Source organism: Dermacentor silvarum, chromosome 9 (assembly GCF_013339745.2).
Source record: "Dermacentor silvarum isolate Dsil-2018 chromosome 9, BIME_Dsil_1.4, whole genome shotgun sequence".
NCBI lineage: Eukaryota > Metazoa > Arthropoda > Arachnida > Ixodida > Ixodidae > Dermacentor > Dermacentor silvarum.
The window spans coordinates 69778176-69801883 of NC_051162.1; the positions used below are offsets into that span (position 1 = coordinate 69778176).

The 23708-nt window shown below is 46.8% G+C and overlaps 2 protein-coding genes across 2 annotated transcripts in view; both read right to left on the reverse strand.

Annotated features, from left to right (window-relative positions):
- LOC125940009 (uncharacterized) overlaps positions 1 to 23708 on the reverse strand; it is a 40811-nt gene that overhangs the window by 11319 nt on the left and 5784 nt on the right. Inside the window, exon 3 of the mRNA XM_049655668.1 lies at positions 6192 to 6306. Within this exon, the coding sequence (XP_049511625.1) occupies positions 6192 to 6306 (115 nt within the window). The remainder of the gene's footprint in view (positions 1 to 6191; positions 6307 to 23708) is intronic.
- LOC119465308 (ras-related protein Rab-1A-like) lies at positions 1905 to 2659 on the reverse strand. The gene is given in 2 exon segments (XM_037726108.2): positions 1905 to 2214; positions 2216 to 2659. Coding segments are annotated over 2 exon segments (621 nt in total). The 5' UTR covers positions 2561 to 2659; the 3' UTR covers positions 1905 to 1938.

The following is a 23708-nucleotide window of genomic DNA, read 5'->3' on the forward strand; positions in this document are numbered from 1 at the left end:
GGACGTGACGGCGGCTGTACGAGCCGTGCCGTCGTCCCTGATCAGAAGGGCGAAGGCGGCGAGCCGAGCGACGGGGCTGCGACGACCAGCGTGGCTGGCTTTTGGAACGACACTGCGCGTGCCGAGCTTGCGCCTCGAGCACGCGCTGCGCTTCTTTATTTTTTTTTCTTCGACAGCCGGCGCTGAGGCACCGGCTGAGAGCGCCGACCAAAGCGCCCCGCGTTGCGGCGTCGGTGGGCGCTACAGGGCCCCCCGCCCAGACGGAACGGCGAATAAACAAGTTTTTCCAAGTGCAAGAAAGGTCCGTGGGCAGTCCAAGTAGTGCGAGTCCGTGGGAGGCTGAAGGGACTATCAAATCCCTCTGGTGGACGAGGTTGCGAGTGGCGCTGCGGACGCACGGTACACAGCACGCCGGCACGGACAGGGTGAACGTAGACGCCTCAGCAGTTGACGCAAGCCGTGTGAAACGAACGGTGACCGTGCGCAGTCATTGGTGGGCACGCCACACCGCTAGCTCGGTTGTCACGCGCTCGCCGATGCGTCAGCTCTGGTGGATGTAGCTTGCGCACGTGCTTTTCAGGTCTTGCCCGACCCATCGTAGAGGTCGCAAGCTGCAAACATCTGCGCGCGACACCGCCCGAGTCAAGAGAAGAGGGTCCGGGACGCGCGGGCCGGAGTCTCGGTCTTGCCACGGTCAACGGCCTTGGACGAGATTGACTGTCGTGACAGCCAGGAAGGCGTCGTCGGACGACGCTCGATGATGGCACCGGTGCGGGTAGTCGAAAATCTGAGACAGCCGGAGCAGAAGCAGCCGAGTCATGTTGCCTGGAGATATCCAACGTGGGCACGACGCGAAGGACAGGATGAGACGGTGGACGCGAGACTGCATCGCGGCTCGCGTCGCGGGATGATGGTGTCAGTCTAGCTGCCCTATCCTCGTCGCGCGACGATTGTGCACAGCCCCCAACGTCTGACTTGGCAGCGTGGTCGCCAGAAGGGCCCAATGGCAAGTCGGTCGAATGAGAGGACGGGCAGCGCAGGGCAGGGCCGAAGGTTACAGCTGCTGCGTCGCTCTCGATGGCTTGTAGGTGCCGCGGTGTATCGACAGTTGCCAAGGTCGGAGGCAGCGGAGACGGCACGGGGCAGGGCTCTTGCGTTGACCCAGAGGCTCGCTCAGCCGGCAGCGTAGACAACTCGGGTGAAGCGTTGGTCGGGGACCGAATAGCAGGAGCGACGTCGTTAGCGCCAGACCCGATGGCGTGAGGCACAGGAGCCGGCGTAGGGTCAGTGATGGCACCACTGTCGCGTATCATCGTTGGAGGTGAGCAAGGCGATGACGTGGCCGGTATCGCGGTCGTGTCGATACCCTTGGTGACGCCATTATGCGCGTACTCGCACGTAAGAGACCCCTGAAGAGAGCCGGAGGCCGGGGACTGTGCGGTAGCGCATCGGGTTGTCGCCGAGACGGTATCGGGGCAAGTCGAGGGAGGAAGGCTTGCCTGGTGGTGGCTTCCGGGCACAGGTTGAGATGCGGGTAGCGCTGGCGGTGGGAAAGCAGGCAGCGATTCGCGCACCGTGCGGTCAGCCACTGGAAGTGGGTGGTAGGCAGCGCCGAAGAAGTCGAGCACGCGCTGCCGCAGTTCGTGGTACGGGCGCGGGCCAGGCGATGGAACGCCGAGGTGGAGCTGGAGAGCAAGCGGCAGGACGTCGAGGAGTACCGCGCGCTTGAACTCTCGGATCCAGATGTGGTTAAGCTCCAGAGCCGCCTCGAACTGAGCGAACCATGCGCCGACGTAGCTGGACGAGAACGGCGGCAGTGGTGGGTCGAACTGCGGCTCCGGCCAGTGAGCCATGGCAGCGAGTCGCTCGGTGGAACGCGCGTTCTCCCGGGTCACCAATGTAGGAGGGAAAAGGGGGAAGGGGGGTTTGTCTTCGGAATTAGCAGCATCCTGAGCTGCGAGGCTGAACGGGCGTTCCCGGGTTGATCTTGCCGTCGCCGGACCGCAGGTTCGCCTCCGTGGTTGGGGGGCCCATGCGGTTCTTGATCTCCGCCGCCATTGTCATGAATGCCTGCTCCACGTTTGTGGCATTCTTGGCGCTCGTCTCTAGGAAGGGAATGCCCAGCTGGTCCGCGAACTCCTTCGCTGTCGTGTAGTCAACCACCTTCTTTGTCGTGAGGTCGCACTTGTTACCAACCAGGAGCTTGTTAACAGTTCTCGCAGGCGTAGCGGTCAATTTCCTGAAGCCACTGCTTGACATTGTTGAATGACTCCTGATCTGTGACGTCGTAGGCAACAATGATGCCATGTGTCCCCCGATAGTAGCTGGACGTTATGGTACGGAACCGCTCCTGCCCCGCCGTCTCCCAAATCTGCAACTTGATGGTCTTTCCTTCTAGTTCTATCGTCCTTATTTTAAAGTCCACACCAATTGTGCTGATGTAACTTTCCGTGTAGGTGTCGTCCGCAAACCTGAGCAGCAGACAGGACTTGCCCACTCCTGAATCGCCGATGAGGAGAAGCTTAAATAAATAGTCGTACTCTGGATTCATGGTAGTCATTCTGTGGCTGTTGGGGAGGCGAGTCTCTGGTAGAACTTTGGCTTGCTTGCACTTGAGTTACGGCGTTTTCAGTGGGATCTGGCGATTCCGGAAGTTTTCTATTCCCGAAGATTCCGGAAGCGACGGGGCTGCGACGACGCTGGTCGTCGCAGCCCCGTCGCTCGGCTCGCCGCCTTCGCCCTTCTGATCAGGGACGACGGCACGGCTCGTACAGCCGCCGTCACGTCCCTCCTACAAGGCATTTAGAGGTACAGATGTGCCAAACATAAGGCCAAGTACTCAAAGAACTCAGCCAAGGACAAGGGCAGGGATGTAACCGAATAATGTATCCCCATCCTCCCTCCCCCTCCTTGGGGGTGGACCAATGCTTGCCTAATTCTCTCCATGTTCAATGGCGGCATGTCGGAAAAAGGACGGTGATGGGGGAGGACATAGAGTTTCTCACTATAACACCTAGAGGGTAAACTGGCGCCACCGTCTATGCGAGTTTCTTAAAGGGCTGCCGTGCCCTCATGGGAATGACGGGATATGTGTCTGCGAGGCTTGTGTTGGCTGGTGTTGTACGAGGCTTCGTCTAAAACGTGGATATGGCTACACAAACAACGCGTTCTTAAAATAAAATCTACATAAAAGGCTTTCATTCACCCATATTACATCTCTCAACAAAGTTTACTCACCTACAATGCAGCATCAAGCGTAGAAAAGCAAGAACAGACAAGTTGTTCCAAAGCGAGCGAGAATCTTGTCGTCTGCCCTACAACATTAGCGGCCGGCTGATACCGTTTACGTTTCATAGAATTGTGCATCCAATAGTATGTCCTCAAAATTAAACAAAACATGTTTTTTGTAATAATAAAGCTAAAGCAGTGTTTTACGTCCTGTTTTAGCAGGAAATGAATCATTGTGACAGACGGAACGGTGCTAGCCAGGCGCGTCTTCAAGGCGTTCTGGCTGGTTCTGGATCTCTAAGAACGATGCCAATCCGAATCCGCAATATACCAGCATTCCCTTGCATACCACGGCGCAGCAGCGCCACATTTCCCTCTAGGTTTTATAGTGTGAAACTCCATGGGGGAGGACATGTACGACTTTAAAGCAAAAAAATAATATATTCATAATTGGGGCAAATGCACCTGGATGGGTAGGTAGCTGTTGGAAGGGGAACTACACAAGCGACAGCAGAACCGACATTTTCATATCGACAGCGCCGAGCACTCCTCAAGGGACGGCTGAGTTGCTGGTCCATTCAACAGTCGCTCTTCAAATATCGTATCACGCGTTACTATTGCGGCACAGGTCCCCGGGGCAAAAAATTGAAGGTTGTGAGAAAATAACTTCGGCAAATATATGTCTTGATTATATTTTTATTGAATAGTGGCCATAACTGTTACTTTTCTGGCGGTAAGATATATTCGCTACAGAGATTATGAGCGCTACAAATGCTAGTGCATTTATGATAACCTTGGAACACGCTATTGTAGCATGAATAGCAGAGTGAACAGCGTTAGTTCAGGCTAGTGTCGTGCTCCAGTCTAGATGAGTAATATATATATATATATATATATATATATATATATATATATATATATATATATCATAAGAAGCCAACAAACATTGAGGCCAAGAACAACACAGGGGAAATTACTTGCACACACTAATGGAATTAAAGAAATGATAAATTAAGGGAAATGAAAACGGATGAAATAACAACTGTCTGCAGGTGGGGAACGAACCCACGTAATCGCATTACGCGTGCGATGCTCTCACCGTTGAGCTAACGCGGAACCGTTTTCCCATCCGCTTTCTGGGGTATTTATGTTTTTGCAACTAGAACTAACTCTGGGAGTGTTATCGTTGATGTTAGTGTTGATATATATATATATATATATATATATATAGTAGTGACTGGATTTTTCAATGGGCCAAGCGTATTTAGGATTAATAATAAACCTAAGATAACCGCGAAGTTGTGCTTCTGATTTTCCTATATATATATATATATATATATATATATATATATATATATATATATATATATATATATGGGTTGTTTTATATGTTGTGCTAGCAATAGAGCTGTAGTTTTGAAAGATGCTGCAAAGCGTAATATATTGAATTGAATTGGTCAAAAAACGAGAAGGCGGGCCATCGATTGAGACATTTCAAATACTGTGTCTTTTGTGGCGCGATGCAAAATTCGTACTTTCACTTACTTATTGTTTTGTATTAACTTTATGAAAAAAACCTGGAAGTACATTGAAGTACATTGCAGAAGGTAGGGACGAAAAATACAATGCATAAATAAAAATACAGTATTCAAAACTGGAATCCGCAGAATAACAAAAGGAAGGGGAAACAGAGACAAGTGGGGACAGTTAAAAAACAACACGCAAGATGAATTACATATGGAGAAAACAAGCATAAAAAAGTACGCTATGAGCAACAGGCAATGTTCTCGAAAAGGAATTAACACGCTTCCCTTCTGATAGTATTTGATTCCATGTTAGTTAATGCTTTCCTCAAAAGAAGGTGGTCACTGTTGCTTAGTAATGGCGCAGGTAGGTTATTCTAAACAATTGAAGTCCCCGGAAAAAATGGGTTTTAGCTCTTGACGGTGTTATGACACGGTACATTAACCTGACATGCATGATACCGACTAGCAGAATGATAAGGCGTCGGGTGGATCCTAAAAGAGAGGAAAGATGCGTTCCCATAGCACATTTTATGAAATGAAAGCTACGTGATTTCCTTTGGGGAAGAGAAAGTAGCAAAATGGTAAGAGTGATTTCTAATAATGTAACTCAAGCCATAAAGTGTCAGTTAGCTAGAATGAAACAGACAAAGCGATCTAGCATTTATCCGAGTATATGTATTACTGTGGCCTGATGTGGATCCCAGACAGATGAAGAATATTCTAATTGAGGGCGGACATATATGGTGCGCAACCGCAATACTGGTGAAACTTATGAAAAAACAAAACTCTCCTAATTTAACCTAAGGAGCGGTTTTCTTTGGACACGTGCTATAATACATGCTGTTTTCAAGAAAGATTGTTAGTTGTCTAAACGCCATTATAGTATTAGACCGCTACAGATTCAAGACGACAGTCACTCAGGGCCTACGTAGGACAGACTGCCTTACAACGATAAATACACATAGCTTTACATTTACATATAATCAGCTCCATGCAGCAAGTAAGGCACCCTTCACGGACGTTGCTAAAGTGTTTAACTAAAACTGAAGAGACTGGATATCAGATCCATTATTTATTTTACGATGTATAACACAGCCTTTAGCAAATAAAAATGTGATGAAATATTGAGCATGTCGCTTCAATTCAATTAGGTGCAACAGGGTAAATGTTTAGTAAACTTAATTTGTGAACCACAAATACCTTTTTAACCTTGTCAAACGTTCTCCAAGTATCCAAAAACATTCACTGTCAGAAAACCACTTTAACATATACATGTAAGCTGTTAGTAAAAGATAGCAGCTAATCCCGCCGGAATGGAATTGACCGTTTCAGAATGCTTATATGTTAAAAGTGCTCTTAGGTAAAGGCTTCACGAACCAAGATGCACACTATAAATGTGCCAGATCTATCCCAGATTGGAGCAACAAATCTTCGTACCTCAGTTCGTAGCAGCTCCTCGCCCGCTGGCAGGAATTTGCCGCACCTGGTAGCCCTTGTGACATCAAGTTGTGGATCACTCGTGTCTTCGAACAAGCACTTAGCTGCTGAATTGCTGCGTAAATGCAATAATAAAGTAGGTAAACTTTTTCGAAACTGCCTTTCCCGATAAAAAAATGCGTGAACGCTGGATGTGGATTCCTTGTTCCTCTGTTTTGCGTCACGGGATAACCCGTTAACCTTGAAGTTTCTGTTTTCTATCTGTAGGCATGATCAGCGCGTGGAGAACCGTCATCGTAATCAGCTCAACATAAAAATGTTATCCAGACCCATCAGAATGTTGACATCTATCAAAGCTATGCTTGCATGAAATATTTAGGTGTTCCTTTTCCTCAAAGCAACATGAGGTCAATTACAAAGGCGCACGCAGTGTCTATTCAAGTTATAAATGCGTGTTTTTGTCGGAAACGTTGAAACCGTGATATGAAATGCAATGTCTGTGTGTGTGTCATAACCCTATAAAAGGAACAGATAATGCAGCCAAATAAAGCTCACGATAAATTATTTTAAGTTTTATGAAAGTGGAGAAGTGATTAAAACTTGAAGAAGGTAAATGGAAGTGCACGAAAACACCATTTTCTGCTGGTGGGAGCCGCACACGAAACCTCCTTATTAGGTCTGCGTTGCACTGCGTATTGTGCTGCAGAACCAGGTTTCCCGCACGTCCACATTCATCGGTATTTACGCATGTTTACAATGTCTAATCCGGGCAGTCTTTGCCAGCGCCACTCATGACCATGATGGAGGATTGGAAAGAACCTTTTGACGGGTTAGTACGGCTCCTACCAGCAGCAAGTTTTGTTATTGTGCAGTATTTCCGGTTAGTTGATAAGTTGTACATTTAAATAAAACTACAAATAACTTTGCTTGAGCTTTCGTTGATATAATTGTGTATGGGATTGCTGCCGTTGTTCTTAACAACAATGGGGGCCCAAGGGTCCCATTTTTCTCGTTCAGTGTGTGTGCGTTAGAGCATTGCACGAGCCGGGCCTTTCCGGAAAGCCCGGGCCCGCCCCGCCGCATGGGCCGGGCCGGGCTGGGTAGGGCAGTTTTTTCACGGGCTCAGGCACGGCATGTGCTTTTTGACCGGGGCCCAGGTCGGGCTCGGGTATTTTGACGCAGGCCCGGGCCGGGCTCGGACTTTCTGGTGCTGTGCATATAACGAGCAGCGAATTATCCTCGCGCGCCTCGACTCCGAAAAACCTATTGCCCCGGCGCAGCTGGAAGCTAGCAGTGCTACTCTTGTGTACTTTCCTTTTCTTCTTCCGTCGTATTTTGCGCTGTTTGAACAGAATGTAAAAGTCCAGAAAGATCGAAGTCGCCTAGAACCAAAGGATTACATTGCATTCCTTACCTAAATCAATGTAATTAATGCTTTCGGCGTGGTGCAAGCGCGTTTGTGACTTGGTGACTCTTCAAGGGCGATTTGGTAAAACGATGACTGGTAAGTTAAGATAATTCGTAACGCGGCTGAAATATCGCACTGCGTCTATCCATTATCGCACGCATATTCTCAACCGGCCGCCTAGCAGAAGCGCATTACGCTGGACCATGGAGGAACGAGAAGCTTTCTTTCTCTGTTTACTCCATCCATACGCTGCGCTGCGCACACGTCCGGTCGTGGCTGCGCTTCCGCTATAGTGTACTATAGAATACGGTTGAGTGGGACGAGCGGCTGGGGCAGCGCATACTTCGCAGTGAGGTGCCCGACGTGGAAAAATAATGTGGCGGCGCCGCGACAGAAGTGGATTGGGCCGCATCAAAGTCGCGCCCTTGGAAACTGCTGGCGATACTGCTCAGCAGGGTCATTTGTAGCACTTCGCGCGCTGGTATTTGCGTTCAGACCACTCAAGTGGTGTTCATAATTGCTTATGACATGTATTTATGCCTTAGGAATAAATTCTTTTCATTCTCTTATTTATTTTATTTTTTATATGCCGCTCGGTGATCTTTTTTGGTCTCAAGCCGGGTTCGGGCCGGTTTCGAGCCGGGCTAGGGCCTAAGGTTTAGGGATGGCGGGCCGGATTATTTCCGGGCCCGGGCCGGGCCCGGCGCCATAGAAAGTTTGGTCGGTCTCGGGCGGGCAGCCAAACGTAAAAACAGGCCCGGGCCGGGCCTGTGCAGTGCTCTAGTGTGCGTGTGTGTATCTGCGCGTGTTTTTTTTTTTTTGTGCAAGTGTCCCCCAACCGACACGTTCCCCAATCATCTATACTCGCATTCAACTTTCTGTGACAATGAAGGTAAAGATAGTGAGGCATATCGCGCTGAACATCGCTCCTGAAAACAGTCCTGCGTTAGTTTAAGAGGCGGAATAGAAAACATAAACATGTTATTCACAACGGCAATCGGGAGACAAAATGCACCACCCAGTGTTAAATATGACCTAGTTCATTGCTATTCCATTGTGCGTTTGGGAAAATATTAAAACGTAGCACGTGGAAGCTACCCTGGTTCAGTGTCTGTGCCAAAAAATAGGGAGATCTGTGCAGCTATGACAAGCTACTTAGCGCATTCACCCACGCGGAGAAACTACGTACCCATAGTCTTTTCATTGTCAAAGAAAGTTTTTCGCTAGAAGGGTATCTCCCTGCGTCATCGTACAGCTGCAGCGGAAAAAAGATTTGCACAGGTGACCGATCTCCCGGTCAGATAAATTGCGGCACGTAACGCTGTTGTGCCCTATCACGCCCAAAACAAGAGTGCCGTGCACTCCATCTTTGAAACATGAATCATGTGGCCCTTAAGATACCAGTGTGCACGGGAACAGGAGCGCCGCGTACCGCAATTTCACTGCTCCGGCCATGGGCACTTGTGCTAATCTTTTAACAGCGAAGCTGTTTAAGCTAGAAAGAGAGAGAAATAACTTTATTTTGCCCAAAATGTCGTTAGAGGACGGGGTAATGAGGGAGCCCGGTGGCGTACGCTTGAAATGTGGGCCGATCCTAGAGGTAGTGCAGAAAGGGTCCAAGCGCAGTGGCACATATATACCCCTTTGGGCTAGAAGCTGTTTCAACTCGAGGATGGTCTGTCGAGTGCACGTCTCAAAACCTCCGCCTGATGATGATGTCACCATGCGTCGCCTAGCAAAGCTTTGTCCGAGCTGCGCTGACCGCGCCAAGCCTCGCCACAGCTGGACGAGTCGTTACGTCACCGCGTGCGCCGTATCGTTTCGCCTTAGCTTTGCCGAGCCATGACATCACCGCGCCGTTTGGAGCGGTTGCCACGGCTGCGCAGAGGCGGAGCTAAGCCGTGACGTCACTGTGTCAACCCACGGGATATACACCTCTGCGTAGCCGCCATGGTGACACAAAAACTCAGCTGTCTCCGCGCCGAGCACATCGCCACGAAGAGGGGGTGGCCTAAGAAGAGCGTCACTCCCGAAGAAGAGGAATTGCGGTGCGGAAGCCGCCGCGCCGCTGCTCGAGAACGAGTAACACGACTTCTGTCTGATTCCGAGTATAGCGCCACTGAAGCGACAGCGAAACGCCGGCGATTCGCAGCAGATCTGGAGTTACCAGCCCGCGAAACCAAGCAAAAGCGTTTGAGCGTCCCGAAGCGTCCAGACACCTTAATGGCCGAGTGTTCGTTGCTCCTTGGGCTGGCGATGATTCCGGGGTGATCTTTCGCAAAAATGACCGAGTCTCGGTGTATAACTTCGCAATAACTTGGCCGTATAGACATAAACTAGGCGGGGCACCAGGTTCCCTGTTTGCCGAGTCTTCGCTCCACTAGTGTGAAGCTGCCCCTAATTTATTTCCGCTGCAGCTGTACTTACAGTGTCACTGCACTGTAGCCTGGGCACAGATTAGTCGGTCTGTGTCAGCCCCGATCACTCGCCGAGAACCTAGTGAAAAAAGAACTCCCAATGTCCATTGTACAAATAGTTTTGTATGCGTTTTGATGTATTCAGTTGTATATATTCAGTGTATACGTTCATTTGTAACCACCTCTTGCTTAAGGTCTGGCGCACATACGAAAAGTGCTGATATACATAAAAATGGCACATTATTTTCAAATAACACTCCTCGCAATGTTTATTTTCACCAGGACATGGAAAACGAACTACACGTTTTGTTTAGGTTAGCTAGGGCTTATTATTTTCATTCACCCGTAATTAAACTAGAGCCTAAAAATATTCATTCGCAAAAAACTCTTAACAATCTCTCAACTCCCTGAAATTTGACTCTGTGCGGCGTACTTACATTGATCCGGAGGCCAGAAAAGGCGCATGTAGTGATTTCGAGCACTTCCATACCCATGAACGCCTCAGCTCAATTACGTATGATACAAAATAGAGCTTAACCGTCGCCTGCACACTGATTAGTCGGTCTGTGTCAGCCTAGATCAGCTGCCACCAACGTGCTGAAAAGAAAACTGCCAATTTTCATTGCACAGATAGTTTTATCAAGACAACTTACCGCAAGAACCTCTTAATGGTCCTAATGCTGCAAACAGAGTAGGATGGATTTGCGGGTTTTATCATGTAAGGGCTCATTATATATCCAATTTCTAAGCAACTGCCTGCTTTGCCTTGACCATCATGAAAAGATCCGATTCTGAAAAAAGAAGTTTGGCAAAATGCCAAGTTCGCACAAGATTGAGCACCTTTTCTCGCAAACCCACTTGTAAGTGTGACACGAAGAAAAAGAGCGTAGGAAAAGCCACTAACTTTAATAAAAAGTAGTTGTTCAGTATACATCGATATGCATAACAAGTTCGCGATGCGACAGTTTGGGTCATACGCATGCAAAACATTGATGCGAGTAATATCTATTCCACGTATCAGAAGCGAGAAGATAAGATTCCTTGAATGTTCTGGTTTTCCACCACAACATTTTTCAATCCAAGTAATTCCCTCTAAGGTTATTGATTTTAATATGTATCTTCAGCTCTGCCATTTGTGCTGCGATTCGCACTCATGAATACGCACCATCAGGCATTTTTTGCATCATGGCTCGCAAACACAAAAGGTATATTGCCCCGCAGAAAGAAGCACGAACGGTAATAATACCTAGATTCATAATGTGATTTTTGTCATTCTTAACATATTTCACACAAATTCCGGGATGTCTTTTTAGATAGTTGGGAACTTTAACACGACTAACAATTAATTTCTGATGGGTCTGCAACTCGCCATAATAAGGCTTATATGATAGTTATTATGAAAAACGGCCCACACCGAATGACACATACCCAGCGACTAAAATTGACGTCAAAACGATTTATTGCAGCGCGGCACATACCAAACGCCAGGTACGCAGCGACCCATATGTTGGCGTCAAAGAAGTTCATAGAAGAGCGCCACACACCTAGTGTGACATACCCTGTGGCAAAAGTTAGTTCGACGATTACTTTTCAAGCCGATTCCTTCAGCACCCTAGCTCAACGCCCTACGCAGTTTACATTGACTGCCCAGTGACCCAAGCTGGCGTGAAAGTGGTTAGGTGCGGACATGCAAACATACCGCAAACAGGACGAAGTTTCAAAGAATGCTAACCGCATTACAATCTCAGAAATAGTTGGGTTTCAACAAAGAAAGGAAAAGTACACAGGCACATGCGGGATGTATGGTTCATGTATATAAGGAAGCGCGGTATCTAAAGCTTTGAGACCATCATGTCGCCTAATGTGTTCTGGTAGTTCCGATTGATAGTACTCTTAAATCAGAGTATGAGTATATTTCAATTATTTATGCAGACTTCACATGTTTAGCAGGTGTGGTCATCCGCTCAAATCATTTTGTTTACTAAGCGAGCAAGATGACCTACTCTGCAAGATTATAGTAACTTTGCTGCTGGGGCCTGACTTGCGCTGCTGAGCACGAGATCAAGGGATCGAATCTCGGCCGCCGCGGCCGCATTTTAATGGAGGCGAAATGCAAAAACGCCCGTGTGCTTGCGTTGTTGTGCACGTTAAGGAACCCCAGGTGGTCAAAATTAATCCGGAGCCCTCCACTACGGTATCCCTCATAATCAGAACTGGTTTGGCACGTAAAACCCCAGAGAGAACTGTGGCCTGACTAGTTTAGTGAATTTATTTTCAAGCGAAGCTTCTGTCGCCTCACAAGTCTAGGCGGTGGGGGGGGTCAAGCTGCGCCGGCGCCGGATCCCGTGACGCGCTCCACCATTCATGGTCGCTTGGCGTGTCCTGGGGAGGAAAGGGAATGAAAAGGGGTTGGCGCGTGCTCCTCCGGGCTTCGCTAGCCTCACGTCAGTTTCGGGGACCGGATGGAAAGGCATAGCGTGGTGCGTTCTGCCGAGGAGCAGTCTGCACTTGAGCAACGGCACCACGAACTCGCTCGGAAAAAGGCTCATCATCGTCGTGCCGATTCTAGCGTGAGGGCTTCCGAAGCCCAGGCGAAACGTGAGCGAACAACTGCGGACACCGTGTTGCGGGAGCACGATGTTGAGGCCGAATGCCAGCGAAAAGCCGGGGAGCCTGAGTTTAGGGCAGATGAAGCGGAACGCCTACGACAGTGTCGTCTTGGCAGAAGCTTCCCTTACCCCCCTTTTCTCGAAAGGGGAAGGGCTGGGTATTTTTCTTTACAAAGAGTGCACTTTGGCTGTGGAGTAATTCCGATCACCTGTATCTGCATCAACTACCAAACTAAGGGGAAAAAATTTTGCCCTATTTCATTCTGTTGGTAAGTCGTTTCACCTTGATAAGAACTCGGTCGTAGTCGTGAAGCGAAGCAAGACGACCATACAGTTTTTTTAGAGAATTGCAATCGATAATATTGTGGATTTAAAGATTTAGCGGAATGTAGATAAGCCTTTGTAAAGTTGAAAAAAAAAAACGTCACACATCAACACTGGTATGTAGAGGCAGCTAGGATATAAAGGTAGTAAGCTTATTTTCCATTGTAATGAACACTTTGGCATAAGAATGATTGAAATAGAACTGCTGAATGCGTCACAAGGCCAAACAGTTATACGGACCCAATGGTGAAAACACGATGATGAATTAGGATAACTTGAAAGTTCCGCAATAGCCGAGGACGGCTAAAAACTAGGTGGGGTGACGAAATTAGGAAGTTTCCAGGCGCAAGTTGGAATTACCTAGTGAAAGACGTAGTAATTGGAGAGCACAGGGTGAGCCCGTCGCCTTCAGTGGACATATTGGTACTATGATGATGATGATGAACTCACCGCTACCGGATGTCACCCGCGAGCTTTCCATTCAAAATTTTTGCAATAAAACACGAAGTGAGGTGGCCTACAATGAAGTTAGCCCTCAGTTGATAAGCTAATCAGATTGAGACTTGCCGTTCCGTTGATCAGAACTAACCCACGGAACTATAAAAGCGCTAAGCCGTAAGCAAATCGACGATACTAGTTGGTCAGGGACACTATCACGTAAGTATATTCCAAACTGCTTCTATTCGATTTCTGCAATGAGTCCTTCACAATCTGCGAAAACGTGTTCGGGCCAACGCCACTTCGCTTGTCTGTCACGCTTAGTCACGAAGACCACGAAAACTCTCCATCTGATATGATATTGTACACGCTGATTAGGAAGGATTAGGCAAGAAAGACGTAAAATTCTACGTCTTTCTTTTATGCCATTAGCCCCCCTCTATTGATCAAAAACCTTCGCGGTCCATCTACTTCGCCTGTCTGTCACGTGACGTCACAAAACGGCGACAACTCGTCATTAAAAAGACATTAGTATGCCGAGCAAATCTGAACACTTTTCGGAATAGCAAGAGAGTGCTCCGTTCCGTAAGGAATAGGAAATGGCTGCCCACCAATCGGTCTGGCATTGGCCACTCGGGAGTGTATTTTTTGTGCATAATAAATATTTTCGCGTGGTAGTGGAACGTTGTTGATCCATTTTGGCATCTGCACGACATTGCTCTGCCAACTCTCCATTGCTGAAGCGGAATTTCGTATTTGTAACCTTCCGGTGCATGCCGTCGAGATTTTCGATCAGCGACCGCAAGTTAGGCAACAGGAGGGCCAATCACTGACGCTGGCACCACACTCCTCATATGCCTATGTACGTTCTCTGCGATAGCTCGGCCCCACCAAAATTCTCATCACTTGAGCGGGCTCCAGACCTGTTTGCAACCAGTTAGACAAGAAAAACATGTCAATGTAGGCACTTGTATTTGCTTAAAAGCAATAAATACGGCGAGCATTTGGAGAGCATTTGGTTGAACTCGTCAGACGACGTATTGGGTCACCGCCCCGTGCTTACGTCGGAGGTGGCGTGAATTTGACGAAGGAAGTTCGGAATAACAACAGATAGGAATATTCTTATGTCATGGGGCCCCTGCAGTCTTACTGAAAACCATTTTGTTTACGAATAGTTAGTTTATCTCAGTAAAAACTGCGGCTACACGACAGATACAAGGACACAGAAAAACATGCATGATAAGCTAACGCCTTTCCTCTGGCGCTTTTTTTTGTCCTTGTTGCATAAACACAGATCTTATATTAAACTAACCAGAAATCACAATGGATGGTGCTGAAAATATTAATGAGTATACTGGAAACTTTACTGTGCATAGTGAAAAATGTGATGTCAATTATGCGAAGCTATTCTCATTATCGTGAGCATGGTAGTTATTGTTGGACATACTGGCACGCAGTAGGGGGAATGGTGGAGCGAAGGTGGGTAGAGGAAAATGTATGGCAGGCAATACTGGGAAGTAGAGGATAGTTAGTGGGCAGGATAGGAGTAGCAGTGCGAATACTGGGAAGAGGGATGACGATGAGCAGGAATGCAATGACACATAGAATAGTGGGCATCAGAGATTGTGGTAGGAAGCCCTATGTTTATGGTAATAAGTACTATGCATAAATGCCAATAAAAAGCATTTTAGAGCGCAGCTCTTACGCGCCCGTTCCCGCGGCGAGCGTCGCTGTAGCAGAGCGAACGCGCACTGTGAATGAAAGAGCGATCGCGTAGGGCAGCGGGTGATAAATAGAGCGGCCAAAGCAAAGAAAACGAGGAGGACAGCAGAGGAGGAGGGTGCAGCGGAAGCATGAGGCGGAAAGTGGAGGAGGAGGCTATGGTGAAAGCGTGAGAAGAAAGGCGTTGTGCGGCGCAAGGCACGCCCTGCAGTGATGATGGCTACGAGAGGGCGCCAGAGTAGCGCGCGTCGTGTTGTAGGTGTGCCCGCGGCGGTTCTTGGGAACTGCGCCTACGTGTCATCCACGCACTGCATATCGCGATGTCCCGATTACCGAGCTGGTCGCGCCAAATTTCGGTGAAGCCAGTCGCAAGCAAACATCGAGGTACTTTTTTCGGTTCTAACTCCCTCACATTCCTGCTGAGTTACCAAAAATTGGAGCACTGACCTATGTACAGCGATCAAACGTCCACTCAGTCCCTGCGATGGGTGTTTCAGAAGTGTTCAATTTACAAACAGGGAGCCAACAGAAAACATCATGACCTTTCCGTTCAGAAATTGAGAAATCCTCACGCCCCAACTTATTTTAGGTTTCTAAATTGAATTCGGTGTGTCCTGCCGCTCTCAAGGAGATTGAAGTAAGGCGTAGCGATTGAAAACTCGGAATTAGGAGTAGCGTGGATCTTTATTGTGCACACATTCCTTATCAAACTAATGTTTTCATTAGGCTACATCTGAGTGCTACCAAATAGTCAAAATTATGATTCATGGCCTCACGTTCAAAGCTAGCGTGGCCACGGAACGCCCATGATGACAGTTTCAGTATGACAGTTGGTGACATATGATGATCACTTTGCAAACTCTTTAATGTATTAGCTTTCTTAGGGTACTTGACACACTTTACGGGGCCATGCTTGTATGATGTATGCGTGTCATATTGGTGGTATGAAGTGAGAAATTATACCTCTCGACCATATATGATATCGCCTCCAGTATCGAAATAATGTCAGACTGTGCTATATGACCACAACAAAATAATTGTGCCTTGACCAAGATGTGTGCATGAAGAAACACAAAGAACAACCAGTGCCATATAAACCAAGGGTGTGTTTAATGCATTTAAAGGGGTGTGTTTAATGGTTTACTGGCTCATTCAGCATATCATTGTGTACAAATCTGTCAGTTCCTATTTTCCTCTAATATGGCTGTGTCAAAGATATATGCAGAGTACTTTGGAAAGTGCAGACATGGTAATGTGAGAGATAAAGAAATGCAGCAACTATGAAGTTGGAATAATGATTTGCGCAGGTGTTTTCTACGTTATTTGAAAGGGCGATGACAATTGCCATCGTGGTTATTTTGGAAACACTCATCTTCTGAGAATAGCTTTATAAATGCTTGATGTCAGCGTTGTAGTCCATACTCTTCCCGGTATACCTCACTGAAGTACAAGCTTAAAACTCTGTTCTTATAGTGTCGTTCAAATAACACGATTAATAGGTGACAGTGTTTGTGTAACCACAGTACCTGGCACGAGTAACACGTTTATCACCAAGCAGAGCCTGCACTGAGTAAACTATGGAGCCATATCTGTACTGGCCCTAGAGATTTGTCACTAACCGGTGTCTTTTTAGAGCAAACTTTCACGACGAACTTCACGTGGCGGATAGAGACGCGGTGGTACGAGCACAATGTTCACTAGCTTGCCCTACATGAGCGAAAAAGGCGAACTCTGCAGTGCCCGCCGCATTTCTGCTCGTCGTATTATTCTGGTCTCATAGTAGTATCATAAAATGTAAATTGGTGAAACCACGACACGCGTTTTTATCAACCGGCCGTTTCAATACGTCCGATTACGGTGTAGTCGTCAGCTGGAGAAAGAATGCAGAAACTCCACTGGAGTTGTCTAAATATGCGTAAGTATACTCCAAATTTCTGTTGGTCCACATCGAACTTTCAAGTTGGCACGCCACAAATTCATGTTGGCCCACCCTCACATTTCAAGTTCGCCTGCCCGCAAATTTCAAGTCGGTAACATATTTATAATTTTTCCCACTCCCAAATTTAAGTTCACACCCTCCTAAATTTCAAATTGGCCCACCTCCAAATTTCAGTTGACCAACCTCCCAATTTCGAGCTGACACAGCCCCAAATTTCAAGTTGACCCACCTCCAAATTTCAGTAGCGCCCACCCCTACTAAAGCTTTCCCATGTGTTTTCTAAGGAGCCCTATGTATCCCAATTGGTACGCTGATTTTATTATTTTTTGTTTGACTTGTTCCTTATCCCTTATAAATCTCCCAGTGATCTACATTATCCCTATTATAGCAATTAAATGGCTTAACTTTGCGAATTCCACATTTTTGTGCAGATACAAAGCATTACACTTGTCGCGTTACGGGGCTGGGGTACCCGCCAAAGAATGCTGATGCATTAAAACCAGCACTGTCCCCTTTCCAACTCAGCTACAACTGCCGCTAACTTTCAGCATTCCTAGTTCTAATGTATACGCTGTAAAAGGCTATTTATTGCATTCCCTCCATCTAAATTTGTTTAAAAAATCTGCGCCGAAGCAAAAAAAAAAAAAAAAAGAAGCTGTAAGCAGTTTATCTATTGCGAAGCTGAAACCAGCAAAGACAAGGTATGACCAGCGAAGCTGAAACGTGCGGCCCCGGTTTTTATCACTGGGTTAATCCTGACGGTTCATTACATTATTTCTCAATTATTGGTTACGTCTTTGTTTCGTAATGAAGTTGCACATACGTTCGGATGCGACGGAGAGAACGACGTCACTGAAGGTATGCCCGCAGTCTGCATTTTAGCTGGATTGAGGTCAATCTCCATAAACCGTACTAGACACACATACCTCAAGATACAATGTAAACAAATGCAGAAAGGTCTTGATGTGCGACACGAGTACCTGCAGTTCGCTGGGCTCCAGATATCCACACACAAATCTCGCTATGTGCACATTGCCAACAAACCGGGCAGAAAGTCAGACAATTCGAGAAAGTGTTCTCAAGGGTGTGATATTGAAGAGTGATCAAGTAGAAGATGGATTATGGACAATGCATTTTATAAGTCGCTGTTGCAGTATCTGTATAAAACGGGCATGTATGCTTATGTTTAACATCATTGTGATGTTATGCCGCATTCCAAACCAAGCGAAAAAAAGAATCAAGTTTCCGATAGCGACTTCCATCTTAAGATTGGCTCATCGCTGATTCCTGAGATTAAAGAGCTGCGGGTTCTTGGACAGGTTGTTCACCAGTCGGGGTCTAGCGTGAAGTGAATCGAGAAGATAAGCAAGACATCAGCGGAAACAGTTTCCCCGATTCACAAAATTGCGCCACCGAGTGGTGGGGCTCGCACTGATGTTGTGCGCTGCGTCCTGCGCTCCGTCCTTGAGCCTCGCCTCATACAGGGTGTTTCATTTTAGCTGCACCAAATCTTTAAAGATAGCCTGTGGCAGATAGCACAATTATAATCCTTGATCTAAACTTCACGATGAGGCGGCCATTACTTCCACGAGAAATCAAAACGCCTAATTGAGTAATTAGCAAAGTTACGCTAATTAACTTTTAATGAATGATTTTACGGCACATCTTTCAATCTTCGAATTATAGCCGCTGAGTTCGCAAGGCGTATTCACTTGGAACGAATTCTCAGGACTGAACCAGTTTCGAGATAATAATTTTCAAAGTGGCCGACGAAATGCATGGGCGTTCCAGTTAACTTTGTGCTTCAATGCATAAAACAGCGTTTTCGTCAAAAAAATGTCACAGTTTCGCCCTAAGGGCGAAGCAATGAATGCGATAGCAACACATCGATGTCATACGAAGTAAGGTGAGCGGCTTTGGTAGCAATATGAATTGTAGTAAACATGAGCTGATTAAGTAAGCAGGTGTGCTGCGGCGTAAGTAGACCGACATGAAGAGAGACGCGATGACCACGAGAAGGCGCGTGTGAAACGGTGGTGTTGATGAAAAGCGCTTCCCGAGGGCAGCGCGTGCGAAGGGACACACCTGTAGCGCTGCACTGCCGATCCGGGCAGCATTGCATGTGTAGCGTGCGTTGGAAAATGTGGCCCGACTATTACCAACTGAATGAACAAGCGTGGTGTGAGCGCGCACAAACAAACGTGAATAGATCACACTGAATGACTGCAGACAACGACTGTCAAAACGCTGGCAGCAAGCGCATATATACGCCGCAGCGGCGAAGGTACGTGCGGTCTATCGCTTCGACGGAAACTGAGCGGCGATTGCACGGCGCAGAAAGGTCAGAGCCGTGGGGAGATAAGAGACCGTGCGGGCGAGACGAGCGCGGTTGTTGGCAGAGAAGTGCGCCCCCCCCCCGCCCCTCCGGCGCTGGCTTCCGGCTTCCTTGCTTGCGCGTGGGAGTTTGAGTGCGTTCGCTCTCCGTGATAGCGCGCGTACCCGCACGCTTCCGCTCGGGCATACGGCCCGCGGCGAAGATTTTATCTATAGGGAACCTCACGGCGACGGCGACGGCGACGGCAGAAATCCGGTTGAAGTGTCCATATAATATGGACACATATTATATGGACACTTCGCAATATCGCAATAATCGTTATTGCAATATCGCAATAAAAGTTATCGCAATAAAAGTTAACTGGAACGCCCATACATTTCGTCGGACACGTTAAAAATTAATACCGCAAAACTGGTTCAGTCCTGATAATTCGTTCCAAGTGGATACGCCTTGCGAACTCAGCGGCTATAATTCGTAGATTGAAAGATGTGCCGTAAAATCATTAATTAAAAAAGTTAACTAGCGTAATTATGCTAATTATTCAATTAAGCGTTTTGATTTCTCGTGGAAGTAATGGCCGCCTCATCGAGTAGTTTAGATCAAGGATTATAATTGTGCTATCTGCCACAGGCAATTTTATAAAAATTGGTGCAGCTAAAATGAAACACCCTGTATGTCAAGTGCAGTTCCTAGGATTGACTGCTCAACAGTGGGACAAACTTGTGGTTATCAACAGATGTGCCATGACGGCAATTACGGCCCTCCCTCGTCTAACACTTAAAGCAACTCTACAAGAGTACACACAGCTTAACACCATATATGACCTCGTTGAGCAGTGACAACAAGCAAGAAAGCTCAAAAGATGCCACATACGGACAGTCGCGGCGCTCTATTCCTATTTCTATGGAGACTGTTCTATGACTACGAACTTGGATACTCTTCCACCATAGAAGTATAGATCCCTAAAGATTCATTCACACTAGGCCGACAAGACATCAATATTGGTCTGCCGACAGTTGGCGACAGTAGTTTACCCAACGGAAAACGCCGAGGCCAGCGGTTTAAAGGATGGAAAAGGCTGTCGCCGAAAGTTGGCAGACTAATATCGGTGTTGGGTTGACCAAGTGTGAATGAGCCTTAACCATTAACCAGATGACAAAGCTCTCCCGGTTGGTTGAACCGATTGCAACGACTGAAACCACCGTACTGTCATGAGTAATATGAGCGGAAACACGCGAACGCGTGGCAAATATTATCTAAACCAAGTCAGGCGACACGCGGATGGCGCTGTCGAAACTTCCGCTAACTGTTGGCACTCCCACCGTACCTGCGTTCGTCGAAAACCGGCAGCTTACGACGTTTCACTGGCCACTGGCAGCCGATAAGACGGTTGTGTCGCAGGGACTTACAGCAAGTACATTTTTTCATGATTTTTCATTTCTTGTTCTTCGTGCAACCGTATGACGGAACATTTAGATATTGGCTTGTATTTTAAACGACTCTTTATATCAATCGATGGGACGAGTTGCTTACATATTAAAACAACTCTACTTTTGGCCGCGCTTCGGCGCACAAAGTTACCAGTAACCGCATTACCATACAGTTATCACTGTGCGCTGGCGAAGTGAAGTTCCACACTGTGTGTACAGACCCATGGTGGAAGTGCCAACAGTTATTACAAAAGTCTCCCCTTTCCCCTTTGTTTCCCACGGCGGTCGCCGAAGGTAGCCCTTAGCAGTGTTCAGGCTATGTGATACGCCCTCACGATAGTACCTACCGGATGCTGTGTGATATACACGGCCTGAGATCCAAGACACTCGCGACTATGCAACAGAATTTTCAGACCCCTTATTATTTTAGCTGCAGGCTATACACGATGCGACTGTGAACTTGTCTAACATCACCAAAGCCCACATCTATACTGACAGCCTCGGCGCAGTTAAGCATCGCAAACAAGTAACGAAAACATTGCGTATTCGTGAGCAGATACAGAAAACTCCCAATTCTACAGGTGCAAAGGTTACTGGGTGCAGGCAAATGGTCATGACCACAACAATGCCCTTGTGGATTGCATTGCTCAATCTTTCTCGACACCCGCTCTGTTTTCATTGCCTGATAATCCATCCTTCAGCGTGAAACGCGTGTCCTCATCGAAGGAAGTTGAAAACCACCTTGCCGTCATCCCCCCGCGTGTCTCCTGCCTTCCCCACAATCTTTCAAGGGTGGAGGAAGTCTCTCTACGGAGACTTTGGGCCAAGGCAACCCTTACACCAGCCGTCACTCGTGCTTGGGGTCAACCGTACAAAGACATTGCCCGGTGTCCGAAGTGCTCTACTCCTGCTGTCTTTTACTTTTGGACGTGTCCTGGGACGAAGACAATTAGAGACGCATTTATAAGTCGCTGTTGCAGTATCTCTATGAAACGGGCCTGCACACTTATATTTAACCCTAACATGATGCTATGCCGCGTGGCAAACCAAGCGAAAAAAAAAACAACCGAGACTGCTAGAGCCTAACATGGCTGCCAGTCCCGCAACCGCACTTGCCCAACACCCACTATGACTTCCACCCGGCGTGCCGCTATCCACCAGCGTCCCTGAAACCGCCCGGTATGCCCACTACCTACCAACCACCGTGACGCCACCCGCTATGCCAACAACCGACCACCCACCCAGCATGCCCACCACCCACCAAGACTACCAGGAACACCCACTGCATTAATCCACTATGTGCTGTGTGTCGGGTTCTGTATACTATGCCCAGCATGTTTCGTTTTCCAATAGGGTTGTATTTGTAATTATTATACTTATAAAATACTGTATACGCCTTGAAACTTATAATTAAAAATAGTAGAAATATTTTTGTATTATCTTGTTGTAAGTTTTCATAAGTTAATCAGCTTATATTCGCTGATAGATAATATTTTGTGTTCGATTTCATGACAGTTATGGCGGGAGAAATTTTTGTAACAGCTTCAGCACAAATCTATATTACCGATATACTGCATGCTGAACCATAAAGCAATTTCATATGCCACATAATTTATTGCTTTTACTAGAACTAACACAAGAATATTTTATCCCCATAGTTTTTTTTTCCTTGAATAAACACAATATTTGTGTAATATTTACCGCGATTGTTATCAGAAATTATCACTTCAACAAACAAGCATTTTATTTAAAAAGCTGCCATGAAGCAGTAGTCATAAATATATTCATAATATACAGTGCGAGAAAAAACACGGGGACGAATAGCAGACACAGACAAGCGCTAGAGTAATAGAGAAACCCGTGAAGGCGAATCTGCTTAAAGCACTAGCCGCACATGGAATACTAAATATCGTATACATTAGAAAGTCTGTATAATACATTTCTCACCGATTATCTTTTAGCTGCACTACTTTACTCCAAATTTCATTTGTTGTTGTGCAAATTAAATTCATAAATAATATTAAGCAATATCAATGTTTGCTTCTAGATGTTTTTTTGTTACATGCGATCTGATTGTGTACCTCCTAGCCTTTAAGTTTCCTCTTTAGAAATGCGACAGTATATGCATGAATCACTATTGCCCTTTATAGAAAATTGTAAACATTTATTGATCCTGAATATTAGGCATCTAACCTTGTTTACTTTGTTGCTGGCTAAGTAGTAGGCTGAGCTTTAATTACCATATTGTTATTTACCGACAGGAGGACCCACTGATAGTCGTTTTCGTGGCTAATAATTATGAAATAAACCTTCGTGCTGTTAGGACCAGCTACAAGGGTAGTTCAAAGTTCCTAAAAGCACCGGAATATTCAAATCAACACTGTAAATATTTGACGAATTGCTTATCGCTACGCAAAGTCGCCACTATATTATCAATCACTTCAATAGCTTTCTACACTTAAAATATCGCACGCGACTTGGCACGGGTTTCCTGCTTCAGCAAAGGTTACCAGGGACCTCGCGTGGGCAGCTCGGCGTGAAAAATCTATTTCCTCCGGACATTTGAAACATTGTCCGCCGGAATAAATTAGTTGCAAAACATTACGCAATGGCACAAAAACTGTGCATGTTTCATTTGCGGCCATAAAGGTGCACTATTTCATGTCCCACATTTGTGGGCTGATGCTGGGAAGTACAAGAACAAGTGTTGCTCAAAATGGGTGGGTGTGTACGCCTTGCTGTCACTCAAGGGCACCGTGCTGCCTGAACTGCAAGTAAACTTGGCGCTACGTGAGGTCCTTTATTGGACAGATATCTTCGTATCCGACTGACAAAGTAAACCCTCCACCATAAATCGCTGCTCTGGACAGTCAGCGTAGCGAAGACAATGCACAG